Genomic DNA, 13,639 nt, shown 5'->3' on the forward strand with positions numbered 1-13,639 from the left:
TTGCTTCTGCATAAATAGCACAAATGTTTTGTGGGTTGTTTTTTTTCTTTTTTCCCCAATATCCCGACTAATAAGCTCTTTTCAACAACAAGCTTGAAGTACAGTGTGGCTTTTCTCTCTTCTTCTCCCTTTCACTCCTGTTTCCCCCTTCTTCCCTCCCACCCCTGGTTTCTTCCATCAGTAGGCAAAAGTCAAGTATTCTTTAGAATAGGATTAGTTAAATCTCTCGGTTCCTTTACCATTGTGAGCCAGGCTCCGAGTGCTGAGAGGTTAATAGCTGGGATGAAATCTTGTCAGTAGGCTCTGATGAATGCAGAATTTTGCTGCTGTGCTTTGAAGTCCGTTCTGTCCTGGCAAGGAGACAATGAAAAGCAGAGTTTATCCATAACCCAACAACTAAATATTTGGAACACTTCAAAATACACAGTATACATTTATGGCACAGGGAGGTTTTCTCCCTTACTAATACAGGGTTAATGAATATTAAACATGGATATTCTTGATCAACAAATGGGTTGCAAGTTGTTTTGTGTAACCTATTATCATGCCTGTTTGTATGTGATAGGGAACTGAGCACTTTCGAAGGATATGCATCCTGTGTAGGAAGAGTTAAAAGTGAAGCTTGGGTATTCATGAGTAAAAAAATAAAAAATAAAAAATTTAAAAAAAGTCTGAAGGAACAGAAAGTCTCTTTTTCTTCCTAACAAACATACCGGTGCATTCTCCATTGCTGGAGACTTCTGCATGAAGTGAGCTGCTTTTCTTTCTAGATAAGCTGTAGTTCAAACATGAATTAAATCTGAGTTGTTTGACAGACTATGTTATATAAAAGGTCAGCCTTAATAATCACAGTGCTTCGTTCTTTGTCTCTGTAATGTGTTTTAAAACAAGACAAAATTTTGTCCAAGAACGTGCTTGAAAGTAAGGTAGAAAGTAACTTCTCGTCTTCCCCAAGTAATGTGACAAAATGAAAGTTAAGCCACAGGATGGGCTATTGTGGGTTAAGTTAAGTGATTTAAATGTTTAGCAGTACTGATATATGATGGTTAACCCCCAAAACACTGTATCTATACCTTTTTAAAGTAAAAAAAAAAAAAAAAATAAGCCCAGCAAGTAGTAAGAAGTATTGGGGTATTGGGGGGCCAGATGGTAAGAGGAGTATATCAGTCAAGGCTACCAGTGATTTGTGCTTCTGTCATCAGAATAAACATGCCTTGTAGGGGTTGCTGTCTCCTAGTCAGAACAACAGGCTTTGTTTCCAAATTTTTTTTTTTCCTTTCTCTTTCTAAGTCTCTTACCTCCCACTCACTGCCCAGACATGCACTAGTGCTCTTATTTACTTAAGGTGCAACTTTCCCACACTTGATTTGCATAGTCTTGAAACAATGCTGTCCTTCTGGTGCTTTCAGATAACTTCTGCTTGCCAAGTTAGACCAATATCTTTAAAGTGAACACAGAAAAAAGATTTTATTTTCTTTTAAGTTTTGATGAGTCATATAGCCTGCATGTTATAAATGCAACAGAGTTTAAAAATAACATCCCAGCAGAAACTGCTCTGGGTTCTGGTACAATAGACAACTAGCAAACATTCTTAAAATATCCTTTTCCCTTTTGGTGCAAGTCACTTTCTTTAATGCAGGCCTGCCAACAAAACCAAATTCGCTCATGAATCATTATACAAAGAAAGTTAAATTTAAATTTCTCATGAGAAACTACTGCATATGTATTATTAAACAAGAATTATTACCATGAATCTTGTTCTGGAATTGATACCTAGCTTCGTAATAAATGCCTGTAGACTTTATCCAATTTTTTGGTATACTTAGATGCTGATCTGGGAGAAGAAAGTTGTATTTCTGGCTCTGAAGCTTATGGTGTTTTTTTCCCTGTATCTGTTTTTTTGGAGTTGTTTCTCTTTACACTTTCTTTAAAGAAAGCAATCAAAAAAAACACTTTTTAATTTGTCAGAAAGGAGTAAAAATCTAGATTTTGATGCTTGTTTTTGCAGGTGAGGTCAATTAGTTTTGCTTGTGTGCAAGCTCATAGGCAAATTGCTTTCAATGCAATACAAATTAAAAGGGCATATTCTTAAATTTTTATCCTTGTACAGGAAATATAGTAATAATGCACAGAAGGATTTTCCAGGAGCTACTTGAAAGAGGTTGTTTTGCCCGATCTTTCTTTCATGTTCTTTGCGCACAAAGAAACATAAGCTAGGACTAGCTTTTTCTATACACAAACTATTAAGAGTTTCCCATTGACATTGAATAGGCTGCAATTGAAATAGCTATTTTTTTTAAAGATTAATTAGGATGTAGTTTGTCATCTGAGATTTTTAGAAGGGAAGTCAGACTTGCCACTAGCTGTCTGTGATCACCCATTGGATAGATTCCTCTTGCTTTTTCCCATGAGAAGAAATTGCCTGTAAAAGAATGGTGGGGGGTATTATAAATAGAAAGCTTAGCTGACTTCTGTACAGTAGAGGTTTATTTTCATAATTTAGTGACAGCTTATTGCATAATTGCTGCTGATCAATTACTCTCAGGCCCTGCTAATGCGATACAGTACCTCAGCAGACCTTTGCTTTTAATTTCCAGTTTGTTTTCCTTGCTTCTATTATAGATCAACTTTAATTTGAAGACTCCTTTGTCTACTTTGCTAGTGAGAGCTAAGTAAAAGCCCAAATGAAGTTTCTTTTAGGGGGGCTTTACTATAAAAGAGCATATTACTTTTAAGTGTAGAATTCAGGTAGCACATTGATGGTAGCAATAAATACTTGATAGTAAATTCTTCTCCAGGTATGAAATTAAAGTTTCTTAGAATTTGATATGTTTTAGTTATTACCTGAAAAGAGGTTAGTATAAATCAAGTTCTGAAATGCACTGGCATCTGATCTTCTTTGAACACATGCAGAGTGCTGGTGTGTGCATTTTCTTTAATCTCTCTCTGAGTTGTCCAGGCTGTGTTTTCTGGGTATGACTTCTGGTTCAAAGTAAGTTTAGGCTCTAATAGAGCAGGGAACTCCTAATGCTCTGCTGCTGCCTTGCCAAGGGCTCAGAGATGGTGGTTATGGCTTAGCTGATCATCCTGCAAACCCAGCATGGCTGAAATGCCTGGAACCTTGCATTTATGAGGGTCTCTGGAAAACTATTGTTTCCATGGACTGCCCCGCCACACCCCCCCCCCCCCCCCCCCCCCCCCGCTCCCCCCAAATTTATAATGCACCCTGTCAAAGCCCAGAGATTGATTTGTAGTGCACACCCACCCTCTCTCTCGCATTTGTATGAGGCTCCAAAAGAGTATTATTGTGCTGAATGGCCTCATGCTGATTCTCTCAGAACAGTTATTCTTTTGTCAGGAGGCCAGCTACAGAGACCTTGGCAAAACTACTAAAATGTTTGTTTACAAGAAACCATCAAACAAACCTTGAATAGCTTCTCCCCCACCTCCCCAGCCTTTCTCCAAGCTTTGGAGTTCTACAGTCCTATCTATGCAGAGCAATTCTAAGGGGTTTGTTGTATGATTTTTTTTCCAGTTGTTTTCCTCTTCTGATTTTTTTTATTATTTTTTTTCCTCTGTTAAACGAAGGTGTCAGTATGGATGGCAAGGCCAGTACTGTGATAAGTGCATTCCACACCCAGGATGTGTCCATGGCACTTGCATTGAACCATGGCAATGCCTCTGTGAAACCAACTGGGGTGGTCAGCTCTGTGACAAAGGTATGCTAATCTTATGGATAGCCAAGTGTAACACTTCAGTTTTAACACTGGCAAATTTAATGTGGAGAGAGCACACACAGGAGCAAGGGAGGAAGCCTCCTGAAACGTGGTGGGAGGTTTTTGTCCTTTGGCTACTTAGCTGTGTGTCCTCTGCTGTTCTGGTGGTGTTAGTGTATGTGCTTTGCTCTGTCAAGTCCTACTTGTGTGTGCAGACATGTTCTGTAAGGCTGCAGAGCAATAGAGCAAAGCACACAATTGCTAATGTTGCTGTTGTTTTTCAGCCATGGCTTTTTAACACTCCTCACCTCTTTGCAGATCTGAACTACTGTGGAACCCACCCACCCTGTTTGAACGGTGGTACCTGCAGCAACACTGGTCCCGATAAATACCAATGTTCCTGCCCTGAGGGTTACTCGGGACAGAACTGTGAAATCGGTAAGTGTTTGATGCAGCCCTTGAATTGCCACTGATAGTTTGTTCTTCCCAGCTTTTAATGGCTGTGCTTGGATGTATTTTAGGAGTTCAGGGGAAAAGTCTACTTCTAATGTTAACTATGATGTCTGGGCTCACTAAAAAGATCCAGACTTGCTTGTCCATGCTTCATCATGAACAGTCCGTATCTCTGTGCATCAGCCTTCTGCTGATGCAGGGAGATCAATACAAGTTCCCTAGTTTGCCTCTGATTCAGGCAGGTGCAAGTCAAGGGGTTGGTGAGTTAGCACAGAGGATGACTTCCTGCTAGCTGGTAGCTTTTTGATTCACTGCTTGCTCAGGATGGCAGTACGTCAAGGGTGGTGATGGTATATCCAGAGCAGAGGCATGTAGCGGGAGCAAGGGTGGCTTCAGGTGCTATAGTCTCTACCATAACATACTTTATCCTCACACAGCGGAGCATGCCTGTCTCTCTGATCCTTGCCACAACGGAGGAAGCTGCTTGGAAACGTCTACAGGATTTGAGTGTGTGTGCGCGCCTGGCTGGGCTGGACCAACTTGCACTGATAGTAAGGCCTTTGGAAATTGTATTAAAAATGCGCTAGCTTGCTTGTTTAGATCTCTCTCTCTAATCCCTGGTAAACATACAGGGCAGCCTACTGAACTGTTCCTAGCTTTAGCATCAGTTCTTAGCAGCCATTTCATATCATGGTAGACCCTCTTTTCTTATGCATGTACTGAGGTTTTTGTTAAATGTGAGGGGAAAGAACGGTCAATGGCTTCAGGAGAGAAGCAGAACGTAAAATTTGGGTAGTGTTCTGGCAAGTTGTTAAAATACTGTTTTGAGAGACTGCTTTGTATCAAAATCTGACTTTCACTTCCAAAAGGCCAGGGGTGTTAAGTTTCTTCCATTGTACTTTGAACTCCCCTGTCATACTACTACTTTTCTTTCTTTTTTTTTGTAGAGGAGTTTTTTGCCAAAAATTGGAGTAGACCTAGAAATTCCATGCAGAAGTCCTGTTGTCTGTCTTGTCCTCAGGACAAATCCTAGTAGCAGCAACCATTTATCATTTACTGACGTTTGCCTGTTCGGTAACAGAGCTAAGCTTCTCCTTGTTCTGCATTACAGATATTGATGATTGTTCTCCAAATCCCTGTGGTCATGGAGGAACTTGTCAAGATCTAGTTGATGGATTTAAGTGTATTTGCCCACCTCAGTGGACTGGCAAAACATGCCAACTAGGTAAGAACTCCTTTTTTCTTCATCCTGTGTTGCTCCAGGTGCTGGGGGAGAGTGGTGGGGAAATGCAGGAAGGTTCATTGTCCAGCAGGCAAGGGCAGTCATGCTCTTTACTTCAGGCATGTTTATAGTTCCGAAGCCTAAGAAATGTAGAAAACTAAACTTCAGTGTTTGCGGGACTGGGGCCTAGAGCAGTCTCAAGGCATAGAGTGGCTTCTTCCTGTTAAAGTTCTTTTGATGCATGCTGAAGGAAATAGTTAACTAAGCCAAACAGAAACACTTGAAATCATAAATGTATTGAAGTGGGGAGGGTGTATGCGTGTGCCTTCCAGTCCCACCCCCACATGTATTTCTTTCTTCAGCCTGTGAGAAAGTTGCTGTATCTCTTCAGCCATGTCAACTCCTCCAGGCCAAGGAGTTCACAGCTGGGTTCCAAAATGTGGATGATCTCACGAAGAATGAGCTGTCCGCATTCTTTACACAACACGCTAATCCCAATGACCAGGCTGCAGCACTCCTCCTTCAAAATGCTGGACTGAGATGTGTGTGTGGGGGGAAGTTGCTCTTAATGAGTGGCTGGGTAATTATCAAATAATTAGCGTAGCCTGTATGTTCTAATTGCAGAGAAATTGAAAGAGACTTCAGAGGCTGATGTATGATTGACTTTTGTTCGTTCAAGTCACGCTAATCTGAGCTGTATATTGCAAGTTCTTTTTAGGTCTGAATGAACTGCTGATTATTGCTGTGAAAACAGACTGTAGACTTTTTTCTTCTCCTCCTACGCTACAAGCCCTGCATTTGGCCATTCACATTGTTTTTCAGATGCGAATGAATGCGAGGGCAAACCCTGTGTCAATGCCAACTCCTGCAGGAACCTGATTGGCAGCTACTATTGTGACTGCATTACTGGCTGGTCTGGCCACAACTGTGATATAAGTAAGGGTCTATATCCTCCAGTTTCTTACAGGTTAATTGTGTGTGTATATGTGTATGCTCCACTGAGTTCTAAGCTCACGTTTAAACATCAGGCAGAGTCCCAGTAGTTGATGTTTTTAGAAAGGGAGTAGTTGGTGTGGAATGAAAATACACAATTTTATCAAACTCATTAGTCCATAACATAGCTATATTCCGATAAAACGAGTAAAACAATGATGTGAAGTTTCACTATTTCTAGTAAAAGAATTGGGAAAGGTTCCCACCCATTATAATAACCTTATCTTAAGGAAGGCATGCAGGAAACTTGACAAAAGGTTTATCTAGCTGCAGTTTTAAAGAAACTTGAACTCTATCTACTGTAAATAAATTTTTGCTTTCTAACTACACTAATTTTATTGCAGATATTAATGATTGTCGTGGACAATGTCAGAATGGAGGATCCTGTCGGGTAAGCCATTCTTGTTTTATTTTGGCTTGCCAGAGACTTGCAGCAGTAACTAAAACATTTGAGTCTCAACACAAGTAGTGTGGAAAATAGCAATTAACTGGTATAAATTGTAATTTCTTTGCTTTAAGGGGAGAGGTTATGGCACGTTGAGGCATGTAGGGCTATGCATAGAATAGCAAAGGCAGAAAATATAACTGCAATAAAGAACTCATTTTCACTGCCAGTGTCACCAGTGAATGGGCTCCTTGTATAAACTATCTATTGTAAATATAGATATTTTGCTTTAAAAAGTAGATTAATGTGTCCTACTCAGAATTCTGAAAGTAAGCCATTACGGGCTGGTGTACGTGTATAGATGTATATTTTTTTGTGCAACCCACTCCCCCCCAAATATTCTTGCTTTGTTTTAATTTGAGCTAGTTTCTTATGTTGGCATTAGACATTGTAGGAGTATATGTTTTTGGACTCTTTTTTTCCTCTTCTCTAACGAAAATATGTAAGGAAAGAGGAAAAATCCTTAACTTTAAACTTTCTTGTTCCTTCCCAGGACTTGGTTAATGGTTATCGGTGCATCTGTTCACCTGGCTATGCAGGAGATCACTGTGAGAAAGACATCAATGAATGTGCGAGTAACCCTTGCATGAATGGGGGTCACTGCCAGGATGAAATCAATGGATTCCAATGTCTGTGTCCTGCTGGTTTCTCAGGAAACCTCTGTCAGGTAAGAAGCATGGGTGAAAAGCAGGCCCTCAGCCAGTGGTGTTTCTACCAGCACTTTGTATCTGTACACTGAATACCTTGCATCCAGTGAACCATAATATAAGTTGTGCTTGATATCATTGTCAGCCTGCCAAGAAAGTGACTGATTAGTATATATTGGGGGGGTGGGGGAGAAACCAACAAAAAATTCTCATGGGCTGCTGAAGATTCTTTTTTTGTTGAACAGACTGCAAGTGTTTGCATGTCGGGTTTTGTTGCATGCTAACTATTAACTTTCAGGGGCTGTTTAATATCAAGACTGCTGTCTGTTGAAATAGTTGCAAGTCTAACTAAACTCTGTGCGTTATGAACAAGTCATTGAGGCAGTAGATAAAAAGGTCAGATTCCACAATGTCTGCTTGTCATAGTGAGGGAAAGCTATGATAAAACTTCTGTTTCACTCAGCCTTTCCCCTTTCTTACCCCTCCTCTTTTTTTTCCATTTTTATTTCCCTTTCCTTTTTCTGCACTGCTTACAGCTGGACATAGATTATTGTGAGCCAAATCCTTGCCAGAACGGTGCCCAGTGCTTCAATCTTGCTATGGACTATTTCTGTAACTGCCCTGAAGACTATGAAGGCAAAAACTGCTCCCACCTGAAAGATCACTGCCGCACAACTCCTTGTGAAGGTTTGTGTTGCCTTGCAGGTGAATGGGAATGACAGACAACAGTTTCTGCTTGTCCCCTGTCCAAAGCTGTAGCGCAGCCGCAGTAGGGGAATGAGTGGAGTAGACTTTGTATAAAGAGCCTGAATTTTGCCCTGTTTTATGCCTCTATTTGTGTGAAAAGATGAGCACTATTTGTAAATAGCAGCTCTTTAAAACATATGTAAAGCATATGCTTTAAATAAGCCACTTTACTGTATATATTCTTGGCTGTGGAAGTGGTCCAGCTAACTTTGGATAAGACACTGATTATTTTATGCACAAATACTTGGTATTGTGTTTTTACTGTAAAGCTGTAGGCATATGCCTGTCTTTTAAACTTCCATCACTGGAAATAAAGACGTTGCTATTAATTTAAGAAATTGGATAGAATGGGCAATCCTCGCTCAGGTCTCTGTTTTTTTTACAGTAATTGACAGCTGTACAGTGGCAGTAGCTTCTAACAGCACACCAGAAGGGGTTCGTTATATTTCTTCAAATGTCTGTGGTCCTCATGGAAAATGCAAGAGCCAAGCAGGTGGAAAATTTACGTGTGAATGCAACAAAGGATTCACTGGCACCTACTGTCATGAGAGTAAGAGCTAAAAAGACATGTTTTACTGTCCCGTACTGTTCTTGGAAAACTATTCCATCCTTTCCTCACAGATTACTTAAAGGTTTTCTTCCTCTAACACACTGAACCTTGGAACTGTGTTAAGTTTTCATATCCTGGTTGGGCGAGGCAGATTGGAATTTGCTAGGCCTTGGGGAAAGTTCACACTAATGAACCTTCTGGCCTTGAATTGTATATTTTTAAAAACCTTATGTATACAAGGTCTGAGGTATCTAATAGTGGGGTTTAACAAGGATCTTACGGACTCCTGATTTCTTATTTTTACTTTTTAGTAGCAAATTGCTGAGTGATGGGCTCACTGCTTCATCCCTGCATTGTTTTTGAGCTTTTTATCTTATTAACTTTTATCTTACTTACCCCTCCTCTCAAAAGGAGAAGTGGGAGTAGCAGCAAATAGTCTTCAATGAGAAGATAAATTCTAGTAGCTATACTTCCAGTTTGATGTGTTGTTTTTCCCCTCTTCTTTCCTCCTCCCCTCCAAACTGTTGCAGATATTAATGACTGTGAGAGCAACCCCTGTAAAAATGGTGGCACTTGTATCGATGGCATCAACTCCTACAAATGTATTTGTAGTGATGGATGGGAAGGATCGTATTGTGAAACAAGTAAGTTAACCATTCTTTGCAATAAGAACTCTTGGAGATGTATCAGGAAAGAATGGCCCATACTGTCTTTCAGACGATAGCAAACAATGCCAACTTAACATAAACTTTGCTACAAAGGCTGCAGAGGACAGTGTCATCTTTTTTCCACTGAGTCACATGTCTTTGAATGAGAACTAAACCCAAATTACCACACCACCCTCAGAGTAGAACCTGGCTCTCCTACTGTTCAATTTTTTTGCTGTACCCTTAACTTCCTGTAAGAAACCCTTAGTGTAGAATATTAGGAAGGGCATATCCATATGTCATGCTTGTGTTTCCTCAGTCTTGAGGATAGGAGTAGGCACTCAACTCCTATCCTCTGACTGATAGGATAGTTTACATAATAGATCTTTTCACTTTTTGTTTACTGAAACAAAATGAAAACAAACTGGAGGAACAAGGTGAAATATTCCTTATGTCTATGACAGCACTTAAAGCTTTAATATACTGACCTAAGCATTTAATCCATGATAGAAACTCAAGCCAAAGTTAGGGATAGAACAGGCACCTTTCAGGCATTAAGTGTTTGTCAATTCTGTAAACACTGCTTAGCTTGTTTTTCTCTCCTTAATATATCTAGATATTAATGACTGCAGTAAAAACCCTTGCCACAATGGAGGAACTTGCCGCGACTTGGTCAATGATTTCTTCTGTGAATGTAAAAATGGGTGGAAAGGAAAAACATGCCACTCCCGTAAGTTCAGCAGTTCCAAAACATAACAGGCGTGCTCAGTTACAATGCTTAAACTTGCTGCATTGTATTAAGAAAGCACAGGTATTAAGGATAGTTTGGGTTTTTCATAGGTGACAGCCAGTGCGATGAAGCAACGTGCAATAATGGAGGAACATGTTATGATGAGGGGGACACTTTCAAGTGCATGTGTCCTGCAGGATGGGAAGGAGCCACTTGTAATATAGGTAAATACCCTGCATAATCACAAGGAAGCAGATGCAGCACTGAATCTGTGACCTCAGTTTTTCCTCTTGGCTCAGATTTGAGGGCTTTCTAATAACTTAGTGGCAAATCTCACTTCTGTTACAGCGAGGAACAGCAGCTGCCTGCCAAACCCCTGCCATAATGGAGGTACCTGTGTAGTCAGTGGGGATTCTTTCACTTGCGTCTGCAAGGAGGGCTGGGAAGGACCCACATGTACTCAGAGTAAGTCATCTCTGCTTGAACTTCTCCAGAGTGTTGCATGATGAGAACATTAGCTCATCCTGTCGCTCTTGGAGTCAAGATTGAAACCAGAAGGGCAAGCTTGTTTGATGTAGGCTTTAGCATCACCTGAATCTTTGTTTTTAATGACTTTATGTGATAGAGCCTTGACCTGGGCATGAGAAAGTTGCAAATGAGTTAAGTGGAGACAGATGTTGTCTTGTTTTCTCCCTGCATTCTTTTTCTACCAGCAGCTCAGTCTGCTTCCACTTTTTCCCTGTTAGATTCTTTTACAACGATCTCTTCCTGTGTACATGTGTTCCACAATGTAGTTAACAAATTTTGTGGTGGAAGCCTGGAATCAATTTAGTGGAGAATTTCAGCATATTTTTGTTAAAGTTGAGCTACGTGTAACTTGGGCATTAGGGGAAGTTCAGTCATTCTTTACTGACAGTAGAGTTGTATTAGCCAAAGTCTGCATGTTTAATGTTGTTTATCTTCACTTTGCAGACACAAATGACTGCAGTCCTCATCCTTGGTAAGTTTAATATGTTTGTCTTTCATCTTTTGCTTTTTTGCTGTCTTAAAATTCTAGATTCTATTTATCTGTAGTGTTTTTTTAATACGCATAATTACTTTTCTTTATAGTTACAATAGTGGCACTTGTGTGGATGGAGATAACTGGTACCGCTGTGAGTGCGCCCCAGGCTTCGCAGGTCCTGACTGCAGGATCAGTAAGTGTTTCAGTGGCTCTCTACTTTGATTTTTCTGTTGCTTAAATCTTGTTGCAAGACAATCAACTTAATGGAGTTAAGTGGTAGATCAGATTTATGATAGATGTCCTATGTCTTCCGTACTTATATCCAGATCTGTAGAGGATGTAGGGAAGGGCAGGAATTACACTGAAAATGAAAGAAATGTTGAATTCCATTCAGCTAAAGCTGAAGCCTCTTGGTGGGCAAAATGCCCTTCAAGATAGTCTTCCCAGTTAGAATATGTTTGTGTGGCACAGGTTTGTGTTTTGACATGAAAGCATGCTAGCCAAAAACCTTGTCAATTAATAATCTACCTACAAGCCCTGAGGTGATGTATGTACTTCCCTGTAATTTAATAATTACAGGTAGGAGGACACTAATACTATTTTTTTAAGTAACAGCCATGGAAATAGAAGTTTGATAGTAGCAATACAACTGGAAAGGGGTTTAACACTGCTGTCAGTTGAAGAATTGAGTAGGTGGACAAAACTAGACTCTGTCAAAGGAGAGGATGCATGTTTGTGTGAGAAGGAATGTGTCCTTGCCCTTGAAAAGCTTAAGTAGCTGTAGGGGTCAGGTTTTGATCTTTGTTAGTACCATGCAGCAGAAACTTCAAAGAATTTGCTCTGCGATGTTGCTGGTGCTGCTAAGAATCTGCCCCTGGGTAGACACTAGAAAGTAAACATAAAGCTCCAGTAGGCGAATCCCTCTTGAGTTTTCTTTCTGTTGAAATAAAAGTATATTACAGAGTAACTCTTTTTTCCCTTTTTCTTCTCATTATAGACATCAATGAATGCCAGTCTTCACCCTGTGCCTTTGGGGCTACTTGCATAGATGAAATTAATGGTTACCGTTGCATTTGTCCACCAGGTCGCAGTGGTCCAGGATGCCAAGAAGGTATTTCAGATGTCATAGCTGGTTATATTGCTTGTAGCAAGACCTGTATAATTGCATGTTAACAGTTTTGTGGTTGTATGGGGGGTGGGAGGAGTGCTAGGTTATTGTTGGTTTGAAGCAAATATGTTCATTGAAGAAGCAAGCTTATCACTGGGTTTAAAGGAACTTAATATAGGGGTTTTTTTCCACTTTTTTTTCCTCAAGCTTTTTAACTTTATTAAATCTGTCTTCAGTTACAGGAAGGCCTTGCATTACCACTGTCCGAGTAATGCCAGATGGGGCTAAGTGGGATGATGACTGTAATACCTGTCAGTGCTTGAATGGAAAAGTCACCTGTTCTAAGGTACAACTATGCTGTGTTTTGGGTTATATTGTCTTCATTCTGTAACCAATGGTTACTTATATCAGGATTTATTCTCTTCTAGGTTTGGTGTGGTCCTCGACCTTGTGTAATACATGCCAAAGGTCACAACGAATGCCCATCTGGACATGCTTGTGTTCCTGTTAAAGAAGACCACTGTTTCACTCACCCTTGTGCTGCAGTGGGTGAATGCTGGCCTTCTAATCAACAACCTGTGAAGACCAAATGCAATTCTGATTCTTACTACCAGGACAACTGTGCCAACATCACCTTTACCTTTAATAAGGAAATGATGGCACCAGTAAGTAGCCAAACATAACTCAGTATGCTGTGGCCCACAAGTGCTTGTTTCCCTAGTGTGAAACAACCTACTTGACTGCTAAAAGTATAGTAAAAGCTGATGCTCCTTCATTATCAAAGAAAACAGAAGGTATAGAAGGCTTAATACAAATTTCTACCCTAAATGTTTTTGTGTCCAGAGAAGAACAAAAGCTGGTTTGGAGGGAATTTTACACCCTCACCCCCTTCCCTTGAACTGTTACTTCAGGGCAAACTCTCTTCTGCCTTGATGTAAGCCAGTATATTTTATTTTTTATATGTATAATAAAATGCATATATCATTGTATATACTTATGTGTAGATATAAATAATTTTGTGTGTATTCATGTGCATGTATATTTAAAAAAAAAAAAACAACACTTTGTCTCCTCCAGGGCCTTACCACAGAACACATTTGCAGTGAATTGAGGAATCTGAATATTCTGAAGAATGTTTCTGTTGAATATTCTATCTATATTACCTGTGAGCCTTCACACTTGGCAAATAACGAAATACATGTTGCTATTGTAAGTATTCCTGGAATATGTTTAAATGTCTTAGTAGTTAATTGCTTGGATATAAGTATAACATGTGGATTTCATAAAAGTTGTAATTCCTGGCTTTGTCAGTACTTCTCATGGTTCAGTTTCCATCCCAGTTCTCTTTTAAGAACAGGGAAGAAATCCTGATTACATG

At 40.0% G+C, this 13,639-nt stretch overlaps 1 protein-coding gene across 2 annotated transcripts in view; it reads left to right on the forward strand.

The window, feature by feature from the left end:
- JAG1 (jagged canonical Notch ligand 1) overlaps positions 1-13,639 on the forward strand; it is a 37,222-nt gene that overhangs the window by 19,593 nt on the left and 3,990 nt on the right. For both annotated transcript variants that reach the window (XM_048060789.2, XM_013182093.3), the window contains exons 6-24: positions 3,589-3,719; positions 4,035-4,154; positions 4,607-4,720; positions 5,281-5,394; positions 6,214-6,327; positions 6,729-6,775; positions 7,323-7,496; positions 8,013-8,163; positions 8,609-8,773; positions 9,304-9,417; positions 10,037-10,150; positions 10,261-10,374; positions 10,499-10,615; positions 11,123-11,150; positions 11,261-11,346; positions 12,151-12,264; positions 12,498-12,607; positions 12,690-12,926; positions 13,339-13,470. In XM_048060789.2, the coding sequence (XP_047916746.1) occupies positions 3,589-3,719; positions 4,035-4,154; positions 4,607-4,720; positions 5,281-5,394; positions 6,214-6,327; positions 6,729-6,775; positions 7,323-7,496; positions 8,013-8,163; positions 8,609-8,773; positions 9,304-9,417; positions 10,037-10,150; positions 10,261-10,374; positions 10,499-10,615; positions 11,123-11,150; positions 11,261-11,346; positions 12,151-12,264; positions 12,498-12,607; positions 12,690-12,926; positions 13,339-13,470 (2,296 nt within the window). The remainder of the gene's footprint in view (positions 1-3,588; positions 3,720-4,034; positions 4,155-4,606; positions 4,721-5,280; positions 5,395-6,213; positions 6,328-6,728; positions 6,776-7,322; positions 7,497-8,012; positions 8,164-8,608; positions 8,774-9,303; positions 9,418-10,036; positions 10,151-10,260; positions 10,375-10,498; positions 10,616-11,122; positions 11,151-11,260; positions 11,347-12,150; positions 12,265-12,497; positions 12,608-12,689; positions 12,927-13,338; positions 13,471-13,639) is intronic.

Source organism: Anser cygnoides, chromosome 3 (genome assembly GCF_040182565.1).
Source record: "Anser cygnoides isolate HZ-2024a breed goose chromosome 3, Taihu_goose_T2T_genome, whole genome shotgun sequence".
In the NCBI taxonomy this organism is placed as follows: domain Eukaryota; kingdom Metazoa; phylum Chordata; class Aves; order Anseriformes; family Anatidae; genus Anser; species Anser cygnoides.